At 40.1% G+C, this 25,634-nt stretch overlaps 1 protein-coding gene across 3 annotated transcripts in view; it reads left to right on the top strand.

Annotated features, from left to right (window-relative positions):
- BCAT1 (branched chain amino acid transaminase 1) overlaps positions 1-25,634 on the top strand; it is a 75,293-nt gene that overhangs the window by 5,847 nt on the left and 43,812 nt on the right. For 2 of the 3 annotated variants that reach the window (XM_069807880.1, XM_009920155.2), the window contains one exon: positions 19,638-19,709. Coding sequence is in view for 1 of the 3 variants with exons in the window: in XM_069807879.1 (XP_069663980.1) it covers positions 1,717-1,725; positions 19,638-19,709 (81 nt within the window). In the remaining 2 variants the exon portion in view is untranslated. Of the gene's footprint in view, positions 1-1,412; positions 1,726-19,637; positions 19,710-25,634 lie in introns of those variants that run through there. The other variant, XM_069807879.1, reaches the window with a different exon arrangement.

Here is a 25,634-nt window from a genome sequence, read left to right on the forward strand (position 1 = left end):
CAGTGTGGTTGTTCCCATGTTGTGGTTGTAATCTGAAGGTAATTCATTGTGAATGGATTGAATTGCTCTCATGACCACTGAGTAGTAGTTCACTGATGATGAATTGCATCTGTCTGATGCTTCTTTACTGCCTTCTCTGCCTCCTGGTTTTTGCTCCATCTTTCCTCTCTCCTAAATAGCCACTAAAACATGACCATTCAGATGAACTTTCATTTTCGGTAGTGTCGTTTACCCGTGTTTCTTTGGAATCCAAGTTTTTGTAATTCCATTAAATAGCACTTTCTTACCTGGCTGAAGAGTGGCAGGAACAGTGATCTACTTATGTTTACGTAACCAATCTCTGGCACTATACAAGAGAGAATAATTCACGTACATCATGCAAAGCAGAAGTTGACACTTTTGACAGTAGCATGGAGATGAAACAGCTTTCTACAACTACTCTCAAACAGATCAGAAAGGGAAAACATTTATGCAAACAGTAGTAAAGGAAGAAAAGACTTAACCATAAAAACAGTAAAGATGAAAGTAAGCAGATTGTGAACATTATGCTGTGGTTACGCTGGGATTTTCTCTTAAAAATTCATGGTTTTGTTGTACTACTGCTGTATGGTTTCACTGGCAGCAGCACTGGTAGAAGTAACTGAGTAGACCGGCCTCTGGTGTTTAATCTTTTTTCTTCAGGTGCTGGTCACCTGCCTGCCAGGTACCTACGCACAGAAATCAGAGACAGAGTAGTACACGCCAGCTGTAAGATGGGCAGCTGAGGTGTGAAGAGCTGTGAAGGTGTAGCTACGTGGACTTCAGCATGGACTAGGCAGTGGTTAGCAGGGGGAGGACCCAGAGCCCCGTTGTGAGACATCTGGCAATCCCAGCCAGCTCCGACTAAAATGGGTTGTGCGGGCCCCTCCTGCGTTCGTTGCCAGTGCTGGAGGACTTAGCACCAATGGTGGCCGTAGCGGTGGAAGGCAGAAGGCCGGGGGAAAGCCTGCCTTGCAGCCAGAGAGCTGAAGGGCTTGCTAGCAATGGGAGGGGTAAACTGCGAGGTGTTTGGTGTGCCAGACAACTCGGAGGCAAGAAGGAGGAAATGACTCAGGGACTGAAAATGACGAGTTTCTCAATGCTGGTTGAGGCAGAGGGCTATGAAGAACGCGTTATCCTCAGTACAAATGACAGTAAAAGCACCGAACGGTCTCTGCCGGGCAGGCGCCGCGCACGATGCGGGGCCATTTTTGGGACCGGCCGCGGCTGACCCTGCGAGCCGACCTGTCCCCGCGGATAGGTGCGGGCGGCGGGTTGGCATCCGCCGGCCTCGTCCCCGGCTGGGGCGCTGCCGGCGCGGCGCTTCCCCAGGGCGAGGCCGAGGGCGAGGCGGCGGGGCGGCCCGCCGGGCGGTGTGCGCGCCCGCCCGGCGGAGCGAGGCGGGGCGGCCCGCAGCCCCTCGCCGCTCTCCCCAGCGGCGGCCGGCAGCGCGCCGCCCTCGCCCGCTGATGCAATCGGAGCCCGCAAGCGGCGGCAGCGGCCCCGGCGGCGCCCGCAGGCGGATCGGCCGGCCCTGAGCCCGCGCAGCGCGCCGCCGCCGCCGCAGCAGCCGCAGCCGCAGCCGCAGCCGGGGGCTCGGCGATCCGCGGGGCTCCAGCACGAACGCTGCCCGAAGCCGGCGGCGGCCCGCCGAGAGCCCGCTCCGCCGCGGCAGGGAGATACCCGCCGTCTGCCAGCATGATCGAGGTAAGCGGAGCGGTCTTCCTGCCAAAATCCCCTCGTCCATCCTTCGGGGGACGCGGAGCGGCGGGGGGACTTCTCCTCGGCAAGCAAGGAAAGCGGTAGTTTACCGATTTGTATTTACAGATTTCAGTGCTCTTGCTTGTTATTTGTGCTTTGCGAAGGAGACTTCTGTCCCCCAGAGATTTATGGTTTGAGATTCAGAAGCAGCATGCGTGCGATTCTACCTCTTTCCATGTTCTTTCATTGCAGGCAGCGTGTGTGGAAAAGAAATAATGAGTCGGGAGGGAGAAGGGGGGGAAGGGGAGGTGTATCATTTCCTCGGGGGGGGGGGATTTCTTACTGTTTATTGGTAACAGGGGACTCTTAATGATTAAAAAGAAAAAAAAACGTGCAAAGGGTATGGTCTCCTGGCAGGCATCATGCCTTTTTCTGCCTGTGAGTTTATTATAGGTCTTATGTCTGCCATGGTACTAAAATAGACTATGGGTAATACCCAGTAACATGTATTTAGAGGTTTTGAGTAATTTCAGAAATAACTTTAAATAATGGAAGAGGAGTTGTCGGTAGTGAACACTAACGTGAGGGATAAGCATCTCTGGGAACTCTCCTTTTATGTCATGTTTATGTTCTTCTGCTTAGTGAGGCTGATCTGGGGATTAAAAAGAAGTCTTGTCAAGACAAAGGGCATGGAGATAGCACGGGTGCTTTTCAGTTAGATTGAGGGAACATCACAGCAACTTCATACCCTGTGGAACAGCTGCATTAAGAATAATTCTTGGGTTTTGAAGAAGGTCTGTGCTGGGCTGACTGTGGACTTCACAGTCGCAGCCTGGTGCCAAAGTTAGCAGCTGAGGAAAAATAAGACTGAGTTATTTGCTCTCTTTGGGTAACTATAACAGATGGAATATGGGCACAACAGGTATGTGACTGGGGGAGGCATCCCCCCAGCTCCTCTCTGCCAATGATGACAAGTGTTACTCTCATCCCATCCTAGGTCTCATCAACATTGCTCTCTCCTGAGTGGGTCTAGCAGTGGTACAGGTGCTACTGATGATGGCAGGGCTAGAAGGCGTGAGTGCTCTGGAGGAGCCTCAGGAGGCTCTGATTAGTCCCATTTGCATTTTCTCAAGTTGGAGGGTGGCAGACCAGCCATGGCAGAAAACCAATCTGAAACTACTCTCGGAAAATACCCAAGCAGCTGCCCCCAGCCAGAGTGGTGTTATCCAGCACCTGGCACTAAGGCTCTGGCATACCCATGCAAAAAAAAAGAAAGTAGCAGGCAAGCCATAGACCTACCTGCCTGTTTGCTCAAAGCAGCACTGACATCTCATTGGGTTCTTCCCACCTGCACAAAACCTAATTTTGCTTTGTAATTTTACTGTAGAGTAGACAGCATGAAGCAATAACTACAGCAGTAAAAGTAGGCTCTTGTCACTTGCAAGTGGTGTAGCCTTGGGCAAGTCAGTTCTGTCTGAGCCCTTTACCCTTTATTTGCCTCATCTGTTCAGACTGTAAGCTCTTCAGGGTTATGGCTGTCACTGTGTGTTTGTAGAGCATGTATCAAAGGTGCAGAAAATTACCATTTGATTATCATGATACTTATGCCAAAACCAATAAATTTATAAAGGTATCAGTAAGCAACAGCATTATTACACCTCCTTATCCCTTCATCTCCCCCTTCATCATTTCCTGCTTCTAGTCACAACCCTCCCTTTCTCCTTGAACCATTTCCAGCCCAACCTCAACTGTCTCTTCCTTGCCTGTTTAAAGGAATGTTATGTATAAGAAATGAATTATGCCTCTGGTTTCTGCAGTCCTGCCTTGTCCACCTATTGCACTCATTGTTACTGACAGGCCTAGCACTACTAACATTGCGTGATCCAGTGGATATTCTGATTTTTCCCATGGAAATTGAGTATTGAAATCTGCTGCAAAGTCATAGGTAAAAAAGAAGATTGCACAATCATTAGGTAGCTTTAACACAGTTGATACCTTGCTAAACCAGTCCATAGGCCATATCCTTGGTTTAATTTGATTGATAGAAGGAAATAGTTTAAATGGAATTCACTAGTGATGAATTTATCCCTGGGAGGGCAATGTTAGGAAATGAGGTAAATCAGCTCATTAATTGTGTAAGCACTCAGTTACTCTGAATTTGTTCAGCCATTTTAAAACAATTTATTTGGTGTGGGCATGCTAAAGAATCAGAACAGACATTATTTTCATTACTTTCTTATGTTATGCCATTTTCCTAAATGAATAATCTTAGCTGAATGTATAGCAAACTGCAGATTATTAGTAGGTTTGAAGGCAGGACCTTCAGTGTTAGAATGAAGGAGCTAAGGGGTAAGTTCTGTTTGGAAATTTTGCACAATTAGCCTTAGGCCACGCGTGTGAGGACTGGCATCTTCATGTTATGTACTCCACAGTGCTAGATAAACTCATCAGAGACTTCTATGAGCTCAATACTGATTGTGGCTTTTGATAATAAATTGTGGCTATCCAACTGCCACGATGGCTGTGATGTAGAGATTAAATGCATAACCTTCATCTTGAATGTCTGAATTTTGGTGATACTTGGGCATAAATCAAAGTAGTACATGACCCTATTTTGTTATTCATAGTTACTTACATGCTTGCAACTTGATACCTCCAGTTCTTACATAGGATGAAGTGAGTGGGTGGTCCCATTTACCTTGGAAAGAATTTCATTACTTTATGACTTTATCCATTAAAGGGACAGGTAATATTACCTCATAAAATAGAGCACCTGTTGTAGAAGGGCAATTTAGCAAATATTACCATATGCTATTGCAGATGAAAATCCAGTGTTTGGTACATATATGAAATGATCCAAAAGAGTTAACAAGAACTAAATAATTGAAACTATCTTTAAAATGATCAAGAAGTTTTACCCATCTGTCTTTTCTGCATCTTGGCCCATAGTTATTACTGTTTTTACAAACCAATGTCAAAATACTCTTCCAATAGAGTTACTCATTTACTTTCTTCCCTTAAGGTCTGCAGGTTGTTCCAAGTTTTATTTTAGAGTATACCTGATGCATTAATGAAGTGCAGCATATGACTTCTCAGTAGGTACACAGCTATTGCTAATTCAGGTTGTCTGTTAGAGCATTTCAGACAATATTTGATAAAAACACTCTTAGTAAGCACAGAAAATATACTCTTTTTCCTGGTATATGAATAGGTTTTAATTCCACAAGCATTCAGAGAGATCAGTGCCACACAAGTCATGTCCACTTGTTTAACTTTATTTAGACTGTTGTCTTAGGGGTCATCACTTCTGTAACAAATGCTTGATTTTGCATTACCCTTACTGAGAATGAACTTTTTTTAAACTTTGACACTGAGAGGCTGAGGGAACTGGGTTTGTTCAGTCTGGAGAAGAGGAGGCTTTGGGGTGACGTAATAGCAGCCTTCCAAAATCTAGAGGAAAATCAAGGAGATAGTGCCAGGCTCAGCAATGATGTGTGGTAGGAGGACAAGAGACAATGGCATAACTTGAAATGAAAATGGTTCAGACTGGATATAAGGAAAAAAATCTCCCCACAAGGACAGTCAGACAGTGGAGCAGGTTGCCAAGAGAGGCTGTGCAGTCTCCATCCTTGGGAGCTCTCAAGACCCAGCTGGATAAAGCCTTGAGAAACCTGGTCTGAGCTCAGACCTGACCCTGCTTTGAGCAAAAGGTTGGACTAGAGACCTCCTGCAGCCCCTTCCAGCCTGGATTTTCCTATGGTCCTGGAAAAAAGCTTAGGAGCTAAGATTTTTTTTTTTTTTTAATCCAGTCTTAGTCTTTGACACAGTAGTGTGGATTAGTACATGTTCGTCCAGAGCTCTGCTTGCTAGGCTTTTAACAGTACAAAGAACTCTGCACAAAGATGGTCTTTAAAGTCACCAGTATAGGCAGATTTCTTTGGAGAAGGTAATTTCTTTAACATGTCACTATAGCAGTAATATTTTGTTCTTTATTATCTTGAGGAACTCCAAGTGCTTAACAGAAGAGGTTGAACAGTAATGTTGGTGCAAGTCTCTTCACAAGAATGCTACTTTATTTGGACCCTTCGGAGTTTGTTTGTTGGGGATTTAGGGGTTGGTTTTGGTTTTTTGTTCTTGGTGTTTTGTTTGTTTGGGTTTTTTTTCCCCCGGGAGCCTTGTTGCTTTAATTACCTCATTAGAATCCATGGTAAGGTTTATCAATACTCCACTGAGCCAGGAAAGAGGACTGTACCTCCTTCCTACACTCTCAACACCTTCCCTCTAAGTACTGTACTTTCCTTCCCCATGCACTTTGGAGAGCCAAGCTAGTACTTTTTCTCATAATCAGAATACATCCCGGTTTTGCGAGACTTTTTTTTCTTACCATGTATTTTAAGAATATTTCTTTAAACAAGGATCATTATACCAGTAGGCACTGGCCATGGGAAGGGAAGAGGTATGTCAAAACTACTAGGGAAGTTGCTAATGTCAAGGGAGAGTTAAGGGCATGTCTCAGGGATTCAAATATCTTTTTCTTAAGGTTGGGGGTTTTATAATACTGCTGGCTTTTTAAAAAATAACAGCTTCTTGTTGGTTTTGAAATGAATTCAGCAGGTCTTCTTTTTACTTCTTTTCAATGCAACTGACTGCAAGTAAAGTTCAATGCACTGTTAGAAGTCTTACAGCTTTTGAAAAGGTTCTGTCTAGTAGTTTTCACTTCTGTAATAGATGATGCTAAATTTTCTAAATTGTGTAATTTTTTGCTTGATATGTGGAAAATAAAACACTGGCAAAACTATATGAAGCACTGAAAAAAAAGAGACCATTTTTTATTTTCTGGAACGTGAACTTTAAATTACTATGCCTTAAATGTAATACACAAATATACCATACAAAATTGTATATTCTACTCTTACAACAAAATTGTTGATTCACAAGTTTTTCTACAACTGCATATCATCATGCAATTCATTAAAAATCACATAAAGTCCACTTAAAATCAGCAGTAATAGTATAATTTCTGTTGATTCATGGAGTTTCTCACCCTCCAGTAAAATAAAGGAAATTCTTAATCAAAAGAATATGGGGAAGAAAATTCTATAGCAAATTTTAATACTTGCAGTATCCTCAACATATTTAGAAGGCTGGTTGTTAAGTAAGTTTCTTACCAGATGCATGATGCAGGTTTTATTTCCCTGATTTTAAAGTTCGAAGAAACAGGTGGAGAGGTTAAGTTTTTGATCCTGGATGAATAAAAGCGTAAGTCTTTTTTTTAATAGGATCTGTAGTCTTAAAACATTCAGAAGTACCATAATTTTTTTTTTGAGAACTGAACATCAAGATTTATTAAGATCATCAAGCTATCAAGGTCACAGTCAGTGCTAGTGTTAACAGTCAAAACTGTAAGTCCTTCTGAATCCTGCCCTATACTGTGGCAGTGCCTACTTACAAACTTGAAAAAAATCCTTCCTAATTGCTAGAAAGTATTGGCTGAAGTACAGGGGGTGAAAGCTATAAAAAAATAAATAGTTGTCTGCTAGTGTAAAAGTGTAATGTGAGCCAAGTTTATTCCTTACACAACATGAAGTAGTAGTTGTTGTAGCATAGGGTATTATAGCATACAGTGGCTACACAGCCACAATCTTTGCCACAGCTGTACAGCTGCATATATACATGCATGCACACAGAAAAAAACCCACCCATATTGTATTCATATGCTCGTATATTTGAGGCATTTATCCATCAGGAGCATATAATTTGTTTTTTAAGCAAGTATGGTGGTTAGATATGCTGTAACCTATTTATACATGCATGGGAACTAAATTGCAGACTCTGCCTTAAACTGGATTAACTGTCTTTAGAAACAGAAGTACAGTTTGGGAGACAAATGAAACAAAGTTTCCCATGCTGGGGGAAGTGTTTTGTTTCTGTAATCATAAAGGAAGTCCATTGGGTTCTTTGAATTTGGTTCAGTTCAATTTTTCTTCTTTCAGTATCCTTCTAACACAGTTGTGCTTTTTTCTAAATCTGATCCTGTGCTGTGGCCCAGTCCATGCCCCAGGCTTTGTCCTCAGTATTACACAGTGCTTTATAGAATACAAAGACAAGTTCTGTAGTCTATGCTTTTTTCATATTGACAAGTGTCTGTTCTTTTTTTAATATTATCCTTTGCCTTTCAGCACCTTTTCAGAGATGATTTTTGGCAGGTTGATAGGTTTATATAAACCTATAGTTTATAGATTGATTCTCTTCTTGACATCTGGAGATAGAAGTTCAGTAACATCAGCATTCCTTTCTGGTTCTCGATTGAGCTGAAAATGCTGCATTTACAATTGCTTTCTTTTGGATCTTCTTTTAAGTGGTTTTGCTGTAGCCAGCAGTGTTTTCATCATGTCAGTTGGGCAAAATATTTATTGTGACATACATACAAAATTAATGTTCTGTCCTGCCATTTCCAGGTGAACTGGATTTTGACAGTGGACAAATCAGATCCAACTCTAAACTCTTTTAAGATGCTTAAGATTGTCTCTATCATTTCTGAATGTATGAAGCTATTCTAGTCAAGAGCATTGATATTCATGTAGGTTGAAGCTGGGCAAAACCCTTGGTTCATGGGGATGTTATAAATAAGTCATTTGTCAATTTAGATTTACTGAACTGAGCAGGGCTGGTTGATCATTTATACATATGTCAAACTGTAAGAGGACAAGTGTAAATTACTTGTCATAGGCCTGTTTATTATCTTCATTATTAATGCCGTTTCTTAGTATTTCAAAGTTATCATTTTTCTAATAGAGACTGTATCACTCTTGATTTGTGATGATGACCTCTTACCATGCTATAGTTTTGGCAAAGAGCCTCTGTTTGCTTTGCGTGCTTAATGCGCGCTTAATGCTGACACCTCTACAAATACCTCATCTGTGACCATACTTTTTCAAGGCCACTTTTAATGTGCTGAATTCTATTTTGCTCTCAAATTCCCTGGGCAGAATCCAGCTTGCTCTGGACACTGTCAACAAATGATAGGGGATTTCAGATGAAGGGCTTGCTCATAGGGTATTTAGAAAGGACACATAGGGTAACTAATACAACTCCAAAATTTTGGAGAGTAATAATGCATGATTTTTCCCTGTCTTAGAGTTGTTACACAGTTCAATATACACTAACTAGGTGGAGCGGCTTTGTCACTCGTTTAAAATATTTTACCTCTTTTGAGCAGACATCATCAAGAAAATCACCTTCTGATGGGTGTTATCTTGGTGTTTTTCCACATTCAAGGGAGTAATGTGTGACACTGTACAGTGACACTGTAGTTGTGCTCTACTTTTCTTGGCTTGTTAGTAAGCTTCCATGGGATTATTTACATTTGCTTGGTGTGGTAGATTATGCTTACTACCTTTCGTTGCACCCGCTGAAACTCATAAAGACTGTAAAGCAAGAGAAGTTCCTAGCATATTCTGAGCTGGATGTTTATCATGCATATACATTCCCTCTCAGTAGTTTGTTGTTAATTTGAACACAAGAACACAAACATCATTGTACTTATTGTCTTCAGATAGGTTCCAAGGATTTTCCCTGTGAGTTAGGTCTAGTTCGTAATGCCCTTTATGTCAAGAGAAAAGCTTCAACTTCCTTTCTACTTTGTTGAATTGTGTCCAGTTAAATCAAATTAAGGCAGTGTTTGAACACACAACAAAAGACACGTCACAAGGATATAACCCAGGCTTTGGTAAAAGCCAGGGAGAGATCTCCCATTACTTCAAACCAATTATGCCAGGCTTAAAACCCACTGGAGCTAGTATAGGCAGGTCTTCTGCAGCCATCTCCTGTGTGCTGTTATGCAAGAAGCTTCCATAGGGCATAGCTGTGAGTAGAGTACACAGCCAAAACCACATCAATCATTTACACTTGTTCTTCTTCCTTGAGAAGAACTGTAGTGAATCTGATGGGTACATCTCTATAAGGAAGAAGAGCTATAGGTTTAGTTCCTGGGGAGCTGTGCACGCCCTATTCTGGCACCCATCCACCTCTCAGTGAATTCTCTGAAGCCACTGCCAACCAGTGTGAGGTATGCCGATGAGACAATCTATGCCTAAATTTCCTGCCTGTAACAGATATTTCTACCTTCTTTCACTTAGGTGCTGTGACTGTAGAGCTAGTATTAATTTTTAAGGCATCCAGGTATTACAGTGAGAAGATTCGCTTAAAGCTTATAAATAATGAAGGTCTCAGTTCGTTATCTGGAACAAAGAGTAAAATAACTGCAAGCATCCTACAGACCAACCCACCAACAGAATTCAAGAGAAAGCTCAGTATTTGCAACACCTCTAGACAAAGCTTACTGTCTTTCTGGGTTTTTTCTTCTACCCTGGCTTGCATCACCCATTTAAAGAGACCTACTAGATCACTCAATTTACTGTAAGCCTTGAAAGCTCAAGTCTGGGTCCTTCTGCACTGTTGTGGCCAAATGTCCAGGCAGAACGCATATCTAGGTGTATACAGTTCTGCCTGTAAGCAAAAAACAGGGTCTCTGCTCAGCCATTTGAAAAGACCAACATAGTAGAGAAGCACATTTATAAGGAGTACTCCTCTGACTAGTCAGGCAGAGTGTACCTGCAGTATTGAGCCCATTCAGATCCCCAGGTTAGATAGCTGCTGCCATGCTTTATCAGCTTCATCTGTTGGACACTTAACAGCTAAACAAACCACTTGGGGAGCAGGAAACAGGCAATAACTGCACGAACAGCCTAATACAATGCAGAAAGTCATGCTGCTTACGGTTTCGCACCACTGGCATTTGAGACTCAGTGATGAATTAAATAGTCCATGCAAAGTTATCAGGGCTAGATGTGATATCAAGCCAGCATACCTCTGCCCTTTACAGAGCAGCAACCACATGGACAGTTGCATAATGTTTTATTATACTTACTGTTATTTGAGAGCTGGCTGTGTAAGTTACTGTTTTATTATCTCTAGTGGGACTGTATACAGGACTTGTGGTAAAAAAAGTAACTCCTTTTTCCTCCAAAAGCTTTTTTTTTCCCCCAGAGCTTTTGTTTTCAGTGTGTGATTCGTCACTGCTCAGCGTCTTATGTAAACCTTTATTCCAGTGCAAAATGGACTTAAATGGGACACGGTCTAAGCACTCTGAGAATAGCTGCAAATGACCCCTTATACAGGCCAGTGATTCAGGCCTGACCCTGTGTTTCTTCTGGTTCCACTGTAGTTATGAGGGAGCTTGCAAACAGGAGTATGTCCTTAAATACAAGGGTTTGTCTGCTAGCTCTTTTCTTTAAGCATGTCAGTTCTCATTTTGGAATCCATCACTGTCTGCTGTGGTTTGGTTGGGTTTTTTTCCCCTAGGAGTCTACAATGATTTATTTGCAAACTGCAGAAGCTTTGGTCTCCCACACTAAATTGTCTGCTTCCAGTTCTAAACCCTCAGTAACTCTTCAGACAATGATTTTATTTGTTTCTGCTGTGTATGCATTCATGTTACTCACATTATCATTTGGTCGTTGCATCAAGCCACTTGCCTTGGTTATCAGCTGCAGGATCTCTGTCTAGTTTCCACCATGAGGGAATTTCACAAAAAAATTGTAAGCTATATTTTATGCATCTTTAAATCAGAGCTGTACTTTACCTGTACAGCTGTCTCAGGATAAAAAAATATAGCCGGTATAACTGAACCCCTGAGGAAAACAAGCAGAATAATTTTTATTGTGCTTAGGCTCATCTTTGCTGGTATAACAGTGCAGTGAAAAATGCATCCCATAGCTCTAGTTAAATTTACTATAAAATCTTAAAATGCTAATCTAGTACCTGGCATTATAGAATGCATAAGCAAAGAGAAATGTTAGAAAAAATGTGATGAACACAAGCTTCCTTGTGGTTAACAGCAAAGCCTTTTTACAGCGGTAGGGGAAAGTATGCAATAGCATTTATACCCTTTTTTGTTGCCAGTTTGATGTAAAAGATCTCATATCAAGGAGAACTGGGCCTAAACACAGTAAAACTGTGGTGACTTTCTGAGTTTTCATTTATTTTCTTTGAGCAATAACCATATCACTATCTAGTTAGAACAGACAGATGAATTTATAGGTCAACTAGATCCAGCTGGTTGCTTTAACATGTTTTTCTTTATGCCATTCTAGCAAACAATGCACTTGTTAAAAACCTAATTAATGCTAGAGCGGACAAACAAACCAACAAAAGAGGCACTTAGAGGCACTGTTCATAGGAGTTAGAGATGGAAGAGCTCCATTAGGTCATCTGCCTATTCCCCTAATAATATGAGGCTGTTTTCCTCAATCAGAAGGGAAGAGTCGGTTAACTGAGCAAGAGGGTAAAGACAGAGGAAATAGCACTGGGGAGTGACAGAGCAACAAGAGGGTCATAGGAAGGAAAGCAAACAAGAACAATATGAGCAGTGGGCTTAGAAATCAAGGTTAAAGCACACTGCATTTGGAGGTCATTCGCGTAGAGGATTTCTTTAGAGTGCTTGCCTATTTCTGTAAAGAAAATAGGATTGTATGGTTGTGCAGGGAATGTATTAAGACAGAAATAACTATTGAATAAAGGGACACAACACAGACATGTATAGCTGCTTTATGTCCTATATTGGATGGAGCTGGTGGTAGGTTTTCAATATTTTTCAGTTGGGAAGGATCACAGTTTAGACTCCATGTTGTATGAGTGTAATCCACAGCTCATATTGTAAATTTTCTGAAATATCTGGCAAAATAATTTTAGCCTGAAGCTGAATAGGTCCCTGGTCAGCTTCTCTTTAGAGTTAGTTACAAGAAATTAATCTGTTTTCTATTTCTGGTGAACTCTTTTCTTCCCTTTAGCCTTCTTGATAATCCAGTTTGTCAAGCACACGTTCTTTTTGGATTTCAGAAGTAGTTATCCTTCACCTTGCCAAGCCTTGTTACGTTTCAGGTGAACTGATACAAGCTTTCTTGTACAACAGGTTAGGCATTATTGAACTCATTCAAATATTAATTTAAGCACTGAGTGAAAAAATTGGCATTATTTCCTAGAGAGGTTTCTCACCTGAGTGCTGACTGCAATGACTTGACTTTGGCAACATGGTCCTGCATTTATTTAACCTCATGAAACCAACTTGGTCTGCTTTTAGAGTTGTTATACAGCTATAAATGTTACTAAATATGAATCTTGGATGGACTAGCTGAATATTTCCATTTCTTTATGTTTTCTGGTTTAAGGTTTTTTTTACCAATAAGTTGTGCTCATATAATCTGAATTGTCTTCTATTTAAACATAATAAAAACAGTGATACTTGTTTTAAGAGGAGCATATTTCAGTTTTATTCAAACTACTCAAATTGCTTTAAATTAAACCAAGTAAACTGCTCAAGCCAGAAGATAAGGCCTGCACAGTCTTATGGACTAATTTAATGATAATCTGTTTAAATTCAACCTTACTTTATGCAATTCAGCTTTCTTAGATAAAGAAAATCTTGTATGTCCTAAGCCCTGATGCTTTCACTCTGATGCAAAATTATCATTAAATAATGCGGAAGCTTTGTTTTCCTGCTATGCTAGTTGCCTTGTATTTTTCTTTATTGGATACTGTCATTACATTGCCTCACTTTAACCAACATTAACGCCAGCTCAAGGCTGAACAAGCAGCCACAGTAAAGTGATAACACCCAGGTGACAAGGCATCAGAGCATACATATGTTAGGTAAGAGTAGTCTTGAAGAAATGTATTGGAAGTGCAGAAATCTATACGAATGAGAATTCTTGGCAAACTAAGTAAAAAGCTAAGCACTGACTGCGTATGCCAAATTGTCCTTTTTTTTCCTTTGTGTGTTTTTTGGGGTTTTTTTTGTTTTGGTTTGATTTTGTGGGTTTTTTTTTCCCCAGTGCTCATCTGTGCACACATTGAGGTGTATCATTGGAGCTGCTCTGGGATTTGTGCTGTACATGTTCTTTGAATTAATTATTGAAGACTGGCAAGCCAATACATGGAGAGTGCTCCAACCTAACAAAGATACCTCAAAGATCTCTGTTTGGTTTGATAAGTGGTTAGAAATACAATTCAAGAATTAGTCTTCTTGCTCCTTCTGTCTTGATTTTGAAAAAAGTAGATTTAAAAGAAGTTTTGTGGGTAAGGCGTGCCGTGCTATCATGTAAATGACCCAGCCCAATGAATGTACTTGTTGACACTTGCATGGTACCACATACATATGTGTATGTTCATGTACATACAATATAAAGATAGTATTAAAATTTTTTATATCATGCAACTACTCTCATGACAGCTGAGGTAAACATGCCTGGCTGTTAGATTCCATAAATGATCTTCCTGAGCTTCCGAAGTCTTTCATAAATGTCATTAAGTAAATATCTTTTTAGTTGATATTAAAAGTAGTATTATATGAGTTGGCCCTGCAGCAATATTCAGAATTTCTCTCTCAGTCTGACAGCGGGTGGATTTTTTTTTTTTAAAGCTATGAACTTCATTACTGTTTTTTTCTGCAAATTCATCTTTTATGTGGTATGGCTGTCAAATTGTATTAACATTTCCTAGGGGCAGATGAAAACTGTTTTGAAGTCATGGAAGTGTTTTATATGACTGTAACAATACACAGAATATGTGGCATTTGTGCACATTGGACTCTATTTCATACCTGGAATTTGTGCACATTGGACTCTATTTTATACTTGCAACAGAAAGGCAACTCTTACTTGTATGGCTTTGGATGCTGAAGTACCTGTCATCACACACCTGATTTGGCTCACCTGTAGGCAGTACCATAGAATAAGTTGTGTATTGAATTTGTTGATCTGCTGGATTCCTGGAATCTGATAAGTATTCTCATTTCATTATCCTTCCAGTGTAAATCAGAGCATGAAATATTTCTTAGACACTTAGTAGCCAGAAGCAAGCACAGGAAAAAGCAGTAAGATACGGTTTTAGCTTGGAGAAATGTCTCAGAAAGGACTTTCTTCATTGAAAACTGTTTTTCATATGACTTCTGACTGAGAGGAAACTCCCACTCCATCTTTGCTGGGACCTGATGACTGTTACATGATAGTCTTGGTTTTAAGTTTCTTTGCATAGCAGGAGATGAGGTTGCCTCAGTAGAAGGAACTATATGTTGCCTCAGTAGAAGGAACTATATGCAGCCATAGTTGTGTATCTGTGGCTTATTTGCTTCTTTAGGTTCTCGTCCTCCATGAATAGCCAATGCCTGTCAACAAAGCACTGTCTACAATTCTTTTGTGGGCATGAAACTGGGTTTTCAGATATTCCCTGTCACTGGTAGTACTCCACCCAGGGCACTGATGCTTTTGATGAAATTCTCACTCAGAATGGAGACATCAGAGCTGTCTGTGAGCTGACTTGGATAAGCATGGTGAAACCAAAAAAGATAACTAAGGGTTTTGTGAAACTGCAGATCTTGAGTTGTTTTGAAAAGCAGCCAGTATGATTTCCTAGCTGAAAATGTGAACTCTGTAGAAATTATTTGCAGTTTATTTCTTTATTCCTACCTTCCACTAGGGAAAGTTTTTTGTTCCCCAGTGGTTAGAAGAGTGATCAAACAACAGGAAAATTAAGTGAGCAGAGAACTGATTAAAGAATTAGATTTCTTTAAAAAAGGGTGACAAAGTACACAGCATATGGTGTTGACTGCAAATTATTTTTTCAGAACGGGTGCCATTTTTTTTTTATTAAATAATGTCATACACCATAGGTTAAAGAAGTGCAGTTTGCAGCTTAAGTTTACAGTGATGAAGCTTCTGATAATCTTCAGCTCTTATTTCATAACTGAGGATGAGCCTATGGGATAATGGGGTAGCTAAAACCTAAGAACACCTAAGTTTGACGAAAGATCTCATAGAGTCACATTTTATAGAACAGATAATTCCAAATGAGAACAAAGACATAGGTGCTACCACTGGGTCTCAAAAGCCAGCAAGAGTGAGGGCACAGGAAAAACTAAGGCAGACTCATGTAGTCTAGGAAGTCTAGGGAGTTTAGGGAGGAGATGGGCCTATTTTTATAGCAGAAGGTCCTTTCAGCTGAAGGACGAGTGATCTGACTGCATAAAAGAGGTAGATTCTCTGTTTTGAAGAAGCTGTGAGATGCAGGAGGATACCCTAAAAGATGAGCATAACTAAAGGCATGGCAAAATGGTAATAGTGAAGCTGATTGGGTGCTCTTGCAGGTCGATACATTGGCTACAAGGTCTCATGCCTGTAACACAATAACAGAGAAGGTGTGCTGAAGACAGCAGGGAAAGCCCAGAGGCATTGACTGGAGCATCCTGATGCTAAAAGATGTTGAAAATACATATGTCTAGTGCAGTCTGAGGACCAAATGCAGGAGTTGAATGTTCAGGTTTGGGAAAGCTCTAGCAGAAGTGCAGGTGAGGACTGTTAAGTATAAAATTTCAAAAAGTGCTGGTAAGTGTTACACAGAAAATGGTCCTTCACATGTTGGGAGGAGACTAACCCCCCTAAGGCTTACCTCTTCTTTATATAAGAGTGAGATTGGAGGTAAGTACTAATGTGAGGGAGCACTATTATCTAGCCGAGTATATTGTAATTACTTTTGCAAATGCTAACGGATTTGCAATTATTATTATAGCATTGAGATCTTCTGTAAAAGTAAAGACAGAATTACTCATCACCAGGTCTTTATTTTAGTAGTGTTTCTCAGTGATACAATGACGTATAAAACCCATTTTTTAACAAAATTTAATCTAGTGTAATGCTTTACACTTTTTTTCTCATACAGGCTTTACAGTAATGATAAAATCAATGTGCAATTTCAATATTTTTGAAGGAAAACTGTGAAATACTGTCCTATTTCCAACTTAGAAAAAGCAATTACATATACCATAAATAAAATGTTGTTAGCTCTACACTACAACATAGGAAATACTGTCATGCTTGTGTAATTGCATAGCAACTTGATACAGACTTGAGTGACTTTTGAGGAGACATTGGCCCAGTGGCTCAAATGCATCTTTAGGATATCAGTGGTTTATATCTACCATGCTATTAAACACAAAGGGCAAATTTATGCTTGGCATATCTCCCTTGGCAATGTTGGCACTACACCAGGAAGTAATTTTCCCTATTGCATTTAACATGTTTCAGATTTAAAAGCCATGGAGCCATTAAAATATGACCCCATCAATTAGAAAGTAATTGTGGTATGTCTTTCTAGTGCTAAGGGATAAGTCAATTTGATCTCAGTGCGGTTAACAAAGGCAGTTAGCTACTTGCTTTAAATATGAGTTAAATCTGTAAAACATAATGATTTCATGGAGAACAGGATTAGCCCCATGGCACATGCCCAAAAAATGGGCTGTTGACTTCACTGAGTTCAGTGGGAACCTTGAACTGAAGGGCAACACGATTGAGGCTCTAGGGGCTGTTCCTGTAGGTGGTCCACACTTGAAATTCACATACAAGTTTTGTATCTTTTTAAAGATCATGAAAGAGAATATTAAACTATATCCAACTTCGGTCCTCTCTGTGTTGATGCCAACACTTGCTTTAGGGCAACTTCATAAAGCAGAGATGGGAAGAAACTGAAGCATAATGGTTGAGTATTTGTCAGTATTTGCTGTCATGAGTAATTATGATTAGAAAATCCAACTTTGCATACTAGATATTAGACAAAAGCTGGCAGTGGAGCTGGATCCGCTCGAGAAATTCTTGTTCCACAGCTGGCAGTTACCATCCTGTTAGCTGGTAACCAGCATGCTCTCCATCCTAATTCACTGCAGTGAAAGAAAAATCAGTTGGCTTAATCTGCAAAATACTTAACTGTTATAAACTGATGGTGTCATGAAGGCCTTCTGGGATTTTACTACTGAATTTGGAAGTATTTGAAGGATTACAGGGAAGGCAAGGACCTATTATGCAGTGCTTAGTTCAGACTGTCCATCAGTTTGGGTTACACTTTAGTCCTGCTAGGGTCTGACGCTGAATGCCATTGAACACTCTACCAAAAAGACTTGTCTTTCTGGAGTAAAACCCCCTAAGCTTTAAGGCAAATAAAACATATTTTTAATAAGGTTTTAAGGTAAAGCATATTGGTACATTGTGAAGAGATTTGTGATTTCTCTCGGCAGATCCTGCTTTAGTTGATAGGAAGGAGCCTGTAGCCGTGATTCGGTGTCTCACTGTAGAGGGTTAGAAAAAAAAAGAGGAACAGAAGGGTTAAAGCTGCTGGTGAGAAAAGGCAGGAGAGATGTTATGGCCTCCCTGGGGCGTTTGGGGGGGAGGGGAGAGGAAGTGAGATCTGCTGTGGCTGGGAGTTTGCATTTTCTTTTGTTGGTAGCAAGCCTGCTATCTGTTAAAGGCCCACTGAAGATACCACTTTTTTTTTTTCTTTTTCCCTTCCTATCTACTGTATCCCCAAGATCTGCAAAAAGGGAAAAAAATCACGTTATTTGTCTTGTGTGTGTCATGCTTCAGAGCCCATGAGCCATGCGGCCCCAGTCCTGGCCCCACAGTTTGGTGGCTGCTGCAGGACTGTGGTGGCTGGTGTCTCCCTGGCACTGCCATCCGCCCTGCACGCAGCCCTCCTTGTAGTGAGGGCAGCTCCCTGGCTAGGAGCTTGGGGCAGGCATCTCACAGGCTGACCGCGAAGGGTTTCCTGTGGACCTCCTTCCTTCAGGGCATTACACCTTTGACCTGGGGCTTTCCCACCCAGGGTGCAGTGAGGGTGAGAGGCAGCCACCAAGCGATGAGCAGCCAGTGCAGGCTCCTGCCAGGGCTTTTCCCTTGTAGGGTTGAAAGCCCCTTGCCTGTCAGCCCTAGCAAGGACATCCCTTACTTCTGTCTTTCCTTCACTCACTTAAGAGAGCCCCTCTGACCAGCCTGACTGTTTCCCCATGCCCACCCATCCCGGGCCTCATCTCGGCAGCTAGCCATCCCTTCTGCCATCACCTCCATCTTGCCAGTTGTGCTTCCCTTAAGCCATCCTCCCAACCATGCCCTTCATGGCCCAACCCCCAAACAGTCTTGCTCCTGGCACCTTCCTCCCTCTCCCAAACCTCTCCTGCCACTTCACCTTTCCAGCTCTTTCTTAAAGGCTGCTCAGAGACAAGAAACGCTGTCAGGGTTGTATTTGTCTCTTTTGCTCCATGTTGTTGGGTATAACACGCATTTACTGGCCACTGGCAAGGAAGGTCTAGCTAGTGCAGGAGGGTCTGCAAAGATGCTAGCCTGATGCTGTGGAAACTGGGGATCTTGCTTTTAGGTAAATGGCTTGCACCTGTCTGTGGTATCCCTCTGTTGCTAAACAGAAGCATGCCTAGAACTATCACTCCTTTTCTTTCAGTTCCTTTCTAGCATGGCCAGTGACAGAGCCCTTAAGTTCAACGTAGTAGATAATTCAAAATATTCTGATTATAAATTTATATAGGTGAGCATTCCTTAACGCTGTTTTCATTTAATGAAGGATTTAACAAAAGCAGTCCTTTCCCTTTTTCTTCCATTCTGCCTAGTCAGGCTTCTCTGAAGAAAAGGCAAAAGCAAATCTGTTGGTGGATGTTTTAGTAGAGAAACTGGGATCTGATGGAATTGTGTATAAACACAATTTATTTATTCAGCTTTGAATGAAAAACTTGTGATGTTGTCCATATCCTTCCACACTTCAGAGAGATAATCTAATCTAAGGCGTCTCTCCCATAAAGCACTGAAATACAGTTGCACAAAATATTGCAACTGAAGTAAAACTAAAAGCCTAGAAAGTGGAAAGTTGTGCTAAGAAACTACCAAAAAATTCTTTCTAATATATTTACTGATGATGAAGTCTAAGTGATCATTCAATACAATCTGTTCCTTAAAAGAATTAACTGAATGTGTATCAACTTTTCTGCAATGTGCATTGAGTTTGATTTCCTCTGTTTTTATTTCTTCTAGGGCTGTCACAATGAGTGCACAGCTGGAGGATGTTCAGGAGAAACAGCAAAGCATATAACTGAATCTTTCAAGGTACGTTGTTTGTTAAAAGATGAGTGTCTGAAGCATTTCAGTAGATTGTGCCAGACAGCATCTATAACATGGTAGTGATTGTTGTGCAGGTGTTCATAACTACTGACATGCTTGAACATCATAATTCTGTAAATCTGTAAGCTGCATTTGCTGAAAATGTTTTCAATGTAGAAATTAAGAATGTTACAAGAAGAACTTTATTATAGTTTCGGGTACTAGCTAAAAGGTTAGGAGTCATTAAGCAAAAATTAAAATGGTATAGGTGATTTTATTTTTAACTCTGGTCTGCTTCAAAAGCAATAGAAATAAAGATTGATTCCCCCCATTAAGATTTTTTTCCAAACAGAGTCTATGTAACACTCTATTATTTGTTAAACTTTGGCATTATACATGGTGTTCGAAAGTAAGTTTTTCCATCTGGTCTCAAAGATGCAGATCTAAGGATCTCAGAAGGACTCCAAAGCACACCACAGGTCTGGCACATTATCAGCACTCAACAAGCAAACAGGGCTATGATAATAAGGAATGCTGAGCAGCTGCCAGGAACTGACATGAAATTGAATCCCTCTTTTTTTTTTTTATAATTTTAATCTTATGCTTAGAACTGAGCTCAGTTAAGGTATCACTCTTCTCTACATCCTTCCCGAATGCAGTGCTAGTAACTAAGAACTCATTTTAAACACTATATGGACACAGATGTCAACTTTTAATTTTCTGTTGGAAATGTAAGGCCCATCAGCATGTGCTCCTTTGAATTCTACCTTCTGTCCTCATTCCCTTTTTCTTTTGCCTCTCTTTTACACATCTTTTGCCTGTATTCCTTATGTCACACATCTCTAATTCTTTCTCTCCCTCTCTTTCCCTGCTTTACAATCTTTAAAAAGCCTCATATATATTTTGCAGATGTTTAAAAATAGTACCCAGAAAAAGGTGACCTCACTTGTGCTTTTTCAGCAGTTCCCTTCCTGTTATTGCTGACTATTGTCAGCAGTACATGAGACGAAATTATAATGATACACTTTGTAACTGTCATGTTCTTCCTGATTTTTTTGGGCAGCATCACTGCTGTGCAGTCTTCTGAATTATGCTTAAGTGGTTATTTCCCTTTTAGTTGTCAGACTTTAACCAGATATGGAAAATAAATGCTGCAGAGAATGTGTTGGACTCCTTGATAAGATTTATTCTGATTCTGGTCTCATTGAAAACAGCAAAGAATTCTTGAGAGTCCATGACTACAGAATTTCCATGCCATGTAGCAACATGCCATTTAATTTCTTCTTCCCCATTCTCAGCCCTTCCCAGTTCTTCTCTTCCTCATTTCTGTGCATTGTGTCTCTCTGGCAATTCTGCCCAAGAAGGAAGATTTAGGATGACTTTTCAGCCAGGAGGTCTGATTTGGAAAATGTTGACAAAACCAGGCATGCAACTAGTTTTGAAACCCCAAGAATTCACAAATATGGAGTGCAGAGTTGTTTTGTGAATTCACCTTTAATAAATAGACAAGGTAGATCTCAGTAGATTCATTCAGTAGAGTATACTAGTGTATTTAAAAACAAAAATTGCTTTACAGAGAGGAGACTCTTGTGTAACCACATTGTACTGTTTCCTTCCACTCATTGGTGTAGTCCAGAAGGAAGATAGACAGAGTGGCACCAAACTCTGATAGTGTTTGGGTCATAGGTGAACTGGGCACAAACTAAAGCAGATTTAAGGCAGATTTAATTATACCAGCAGTCAAGCAGGTGCTTTACCAAATATTGGGTGGCACAAACTTGGTTTTAATCCAGTTTCCTTTCCATCGATACTTGTATGTCAGCCAGAATGGCAAATGATTGTAGTGGAGAGTCTGTGTGAGGGGGAAAAATACATTAGCAGGTGGGACAGATGGTCATAAAGGGTATAATACCAGAAAAAACAGCTGGCTCAGGCTGAAGTCTAATTTGTAAGTCCATTCCTGCCTTATGGCTGTTTCTGAAGATTAGCTGCAGTCACCAGAAAGAGGTACAGCTTTTTAGAAAATATTGGTACGGGGGGGGGTGGGGAATGTATGAAAGTTATGATGGCAATACAGGTACTGATTGCAGTGTCATGCATTATAATAATCATTTTCAGTCTCTTTAACTTCATTGTCAAATTAAAAAGAAAAACTTTATAAATGAAGGAAGAAATAACACCAGCCAATGACAAATAAAATAGCCTGGATTCATTCTAGGGAACTTCACAAACATTTCTGTGGAAGACAGTTATGATTACACCTTCAGAAACAATAGCTAATAATATTTCAAAGTAATCAAGTTGACCCATGGGGCTGATTGTGCTGAAGAAAGCTGCAATTTTGTGCCAGTAACCCAAGTAATCCAAGATTCTGGGAATGTAGAAAACAGGGTATGGTTTTCTTCTATACTTACATAAAACATGTTGTTTAAAGTGGATGATGCCCAACATTTGAATGCCAGATTAACCCTCTGAAGACATTTCTTTTTAGAATGCAGTGCTGTGCTTTTTAGGTGGGGTGTGCTCCTTTGAATTTTACTGCAATTTCTGCCTGACTTGGACAGGTGGACTCAGAGAGTCCCTATATACTGGTAGTGAAGGAATGAATGTTACCCACAGCTTCTAGCAAGCAGTGAGCACCTCTCCTAGTTGCTCGCTGTTTTCGATTCTCATGGGCTTCTCTTAAGTCAATAGGTCAGAATTGGCACTTTGTTCATTTTAACTGCTACTGAGCTACCTTAATGTAACTCACTTCTGCAGTTAAAAAACTCATCCTGACAGGTCTGGGATTTACAAGATACTTAATGTATCTCATTTAGAGTTGACACATGACCAGTGAGCTTGGAACAGATAAGAAACATCGAAGGAAATAGTGATTATGCTAGAGTTTCCTGTATTGTAGAAAATGTCAAATCTCCAGGGTTTATCTACCCAGCTCCTTCCGCTAGAGTGAAATCTTCCTCCCTCCCCTGACTGTTGTATGCACATGTTTATATATTTGTTTATTTAAATAACTGGCTGTGGTTTGTGACCATAACCCAAGAAGTTATAGTTGTAGTTTCTGCCTATTTTCAGCACTGGATCTCTAGGAGGGGAGTATGAAACCAGTAACGGGAAGTGCCGTCACCCTCTGTACCACTGAATGTATTTTGGAATGCTGAATCAAGAAATGCACCTATCTGGTTTTGCTCTTATACGTGGATTTTTTTTCATTCAGAAATACCATGAAATAGCACACAATTATGTGTAAGGCACATAATGTTTATGATTAAAACTCTGGTAATTTCTTTAATGCATTCATTCTGGTTATTGTACTGTCACAAGACAGAATGAATGTTTGGATAATGTAGCGGTCTATTTCCATACATAACTCTAATTTGGTTTCCTTTAATGTATGTATTAGATCTGACTTTGAATTCATAATACTTGGTCTTAAGAAACTAAAAGCATCTATGATTGCCTTTCTTTCCCCTCATGTTATCAATCCATATCCAGAAGGATAATTTTAGTTTTTATGTAAATTTTTGTCATGGAATAGATAGTCTCTTTGAGAAACTGATGCATAGAACACTTTAAGAAGGTATTACCTACTCCTATTATGTTTCTCTGTGTTTTAATGGTCTGAAGCTATGTAGAATTAGTTGGGTGTCTTAATGGTGCAAAGTCCAGTTGTTTTGTTTTAATTTTTAATGGCCTATTTAGCGTACCAAAATGGTGCAAACATTCCAGGGAATACTGGCTAGTGTGCTACACCAAAGCAGAATAAAGTAGTTTGCAAGTGAATCTGGGTTGACTTGCTAATATGAAGACTTCTGGTAGTGGAATGAAAAATGTTTAAGTGGAGCTTCTGTATCTGAATGGCTCATGTTACTCTAAATAACTGTGAGTGTTCCCACACAGTCTTCTGCAGACAGACCAAACCTTCCCAGGCTCTGAGCCAGTGGGATGTGAGCCCATGGCAGACTGGAAGCTATATAGGCAGGTTAGTGCAGTGCTGTGCTCAAACCAATAATCCCTGTTGAGATCTTGGACTTGCTGGGCTAAATACACTGCTATGCTAATATGTTTGCATGGTTTCCAGTTTGAAGCTAGCTCACGTCTAGCTGTGTCAGATGCTGGATATAGTGAATTTTCTGTGATGATGTATGTTTTAGTATTTGTTTCTTGTATTGCTATAATGTTTTAGAGCCCAGGTTGTGAACTAGCTGACATTGTGCTAGGTATTGTACAAATTAGAATATAAAGATTGTTTCCATGCTATACGTATAACCTACAAATAAGCAACCAAAATCTCTGACAGGTTTTCCACAGAGTTAAAGCTGTAGTGTGTTTTACCTCTGGATGAAGTATGAAGAAACTGAAAATTTATTTCCAATGCAGGCATTTGTGGTTCAAATTGAGAGATTGCCCACGAAAGTTTTACAGACGTTGATCTTGTTCTTGGAGGTGTCTTGACACAAATGTAGTTGTTCCTTGTAATAGGACCTTTAGTTGCATGTTTTAAAACGTGTAGCCTTTGCGTGACATGATTGTAAACTTGGTTGGCTCTATGCAAAACATATTGTGCTGATTCCGGTTCTCTGCCTTGTTTCATGCAATAGCATTAACAATAAAGAATGGGTCTATATCTTACCCTGGAAACATTAGAATTGTAAATAAGATAGTATTATAGGAGTAATCTATGCGGTAAAGATGTAGGTTAGATGTTATTGCAATATGCGGCATTTCTTGTTACATAGTGTACGTTAGAAAGAGTTGGAAAAATTCCTTTTTTTTGTGGAGAAAGATATGCCTATTTTCAAAACAGCCTTTCAAAGGAAAACCTGACTAATTATTGCATTTTCTATGTTTACATTAATGAAACTACATTACTGTGATGCATTACCATGTTTATACTAATGGAACTCATGTGCATCTATAATTTGTGCCAAGTATAGTGGGATATAGGATTCCTTACTCTGGGAATTGGGAGAGGGACCATTTTGAGATATTAGACAGTTTTAACTTTTATTTTAGGAAACTATGTTATATGTGAAAAGGCTTCTGGCAAAGAATAAACAATTCTTCAATTCCCCTTTTTCAAATAAAATTGTTTCTTCACCAATTTTTTTTCATTCCCCTCCAATGCTAAGATTAAAAACATATGAAATACAGAATAGCCTAATTTTTTGAAACATTTTTTTTAAATCTGAATTAATTGACTGTATCACATTGGCACAACATTAGAGTGACATGGTGGAAGTTCCAGTCCTTGCAGAGTTTAGGAAGTACATAGTACTTCTCTTATGTTTTCATTTTGTATGAGAAGTAGGTAAATTTTCTGACATGCTCAGAGCATATGAATCAAGGGAACACTGAAATGTTTTTGGAATGAGGACATATATGCATTATAGTTACCACATTATTTACAAGGCTAGCAAATATAAAGCAGTTTACATGGTTTATATATTTTCACATCTCCTCCTCTCCAGCTTGTTCTCAATTTGTCATTTTCTACTGACATCATAAATTATTTGCCTGCCAAAGCATATGGGCACTCAGTGAAGCTTTTTGTCGTGTTGCAGCTGTTGATTCTTCTGTGGTTTGGGGGCTAGGGGAGGTGTTAGGAGAATGCCCTACATTTCCATTTTAAATTCTATATTAGACCCCATTTTAAATTTTGATTGATAAGATAGAACATTTCCTTTATGTTTATGTTAAGTTGTATGGGCAAAATTTTATTACAGAAATTTACCAATATCTTCATGCTGTGATGAGCAGTAGCTCCCCAAAATGTGTATATAGGAAAGCTGCTTTTATGTAAACTGTCTTGAAGCAGTAAAAGACAGACAACCAATATGTGTGTGGGTAACATTACACAATAAGTCATCTCCAAGTGTTTTGTGTCTTAGAACCATAGGCCATCTAGTCTATCCTCCCACTGAAAGTGGA

This window comes from Haliaeetus albicilla, chromosome 19, assembly GCF_947461875.1.
Source record: "Haliaeetus albicilla chromosome 19, bHalAlb1.1, whole genome shotgun sequence".
Taxonomy (NCBI): Eukaryota; Metazoa; Chordata; class Aves; order Accipitriformes; family Accipitridae; genus Haliaeetus; species Haliaeetus albicilla.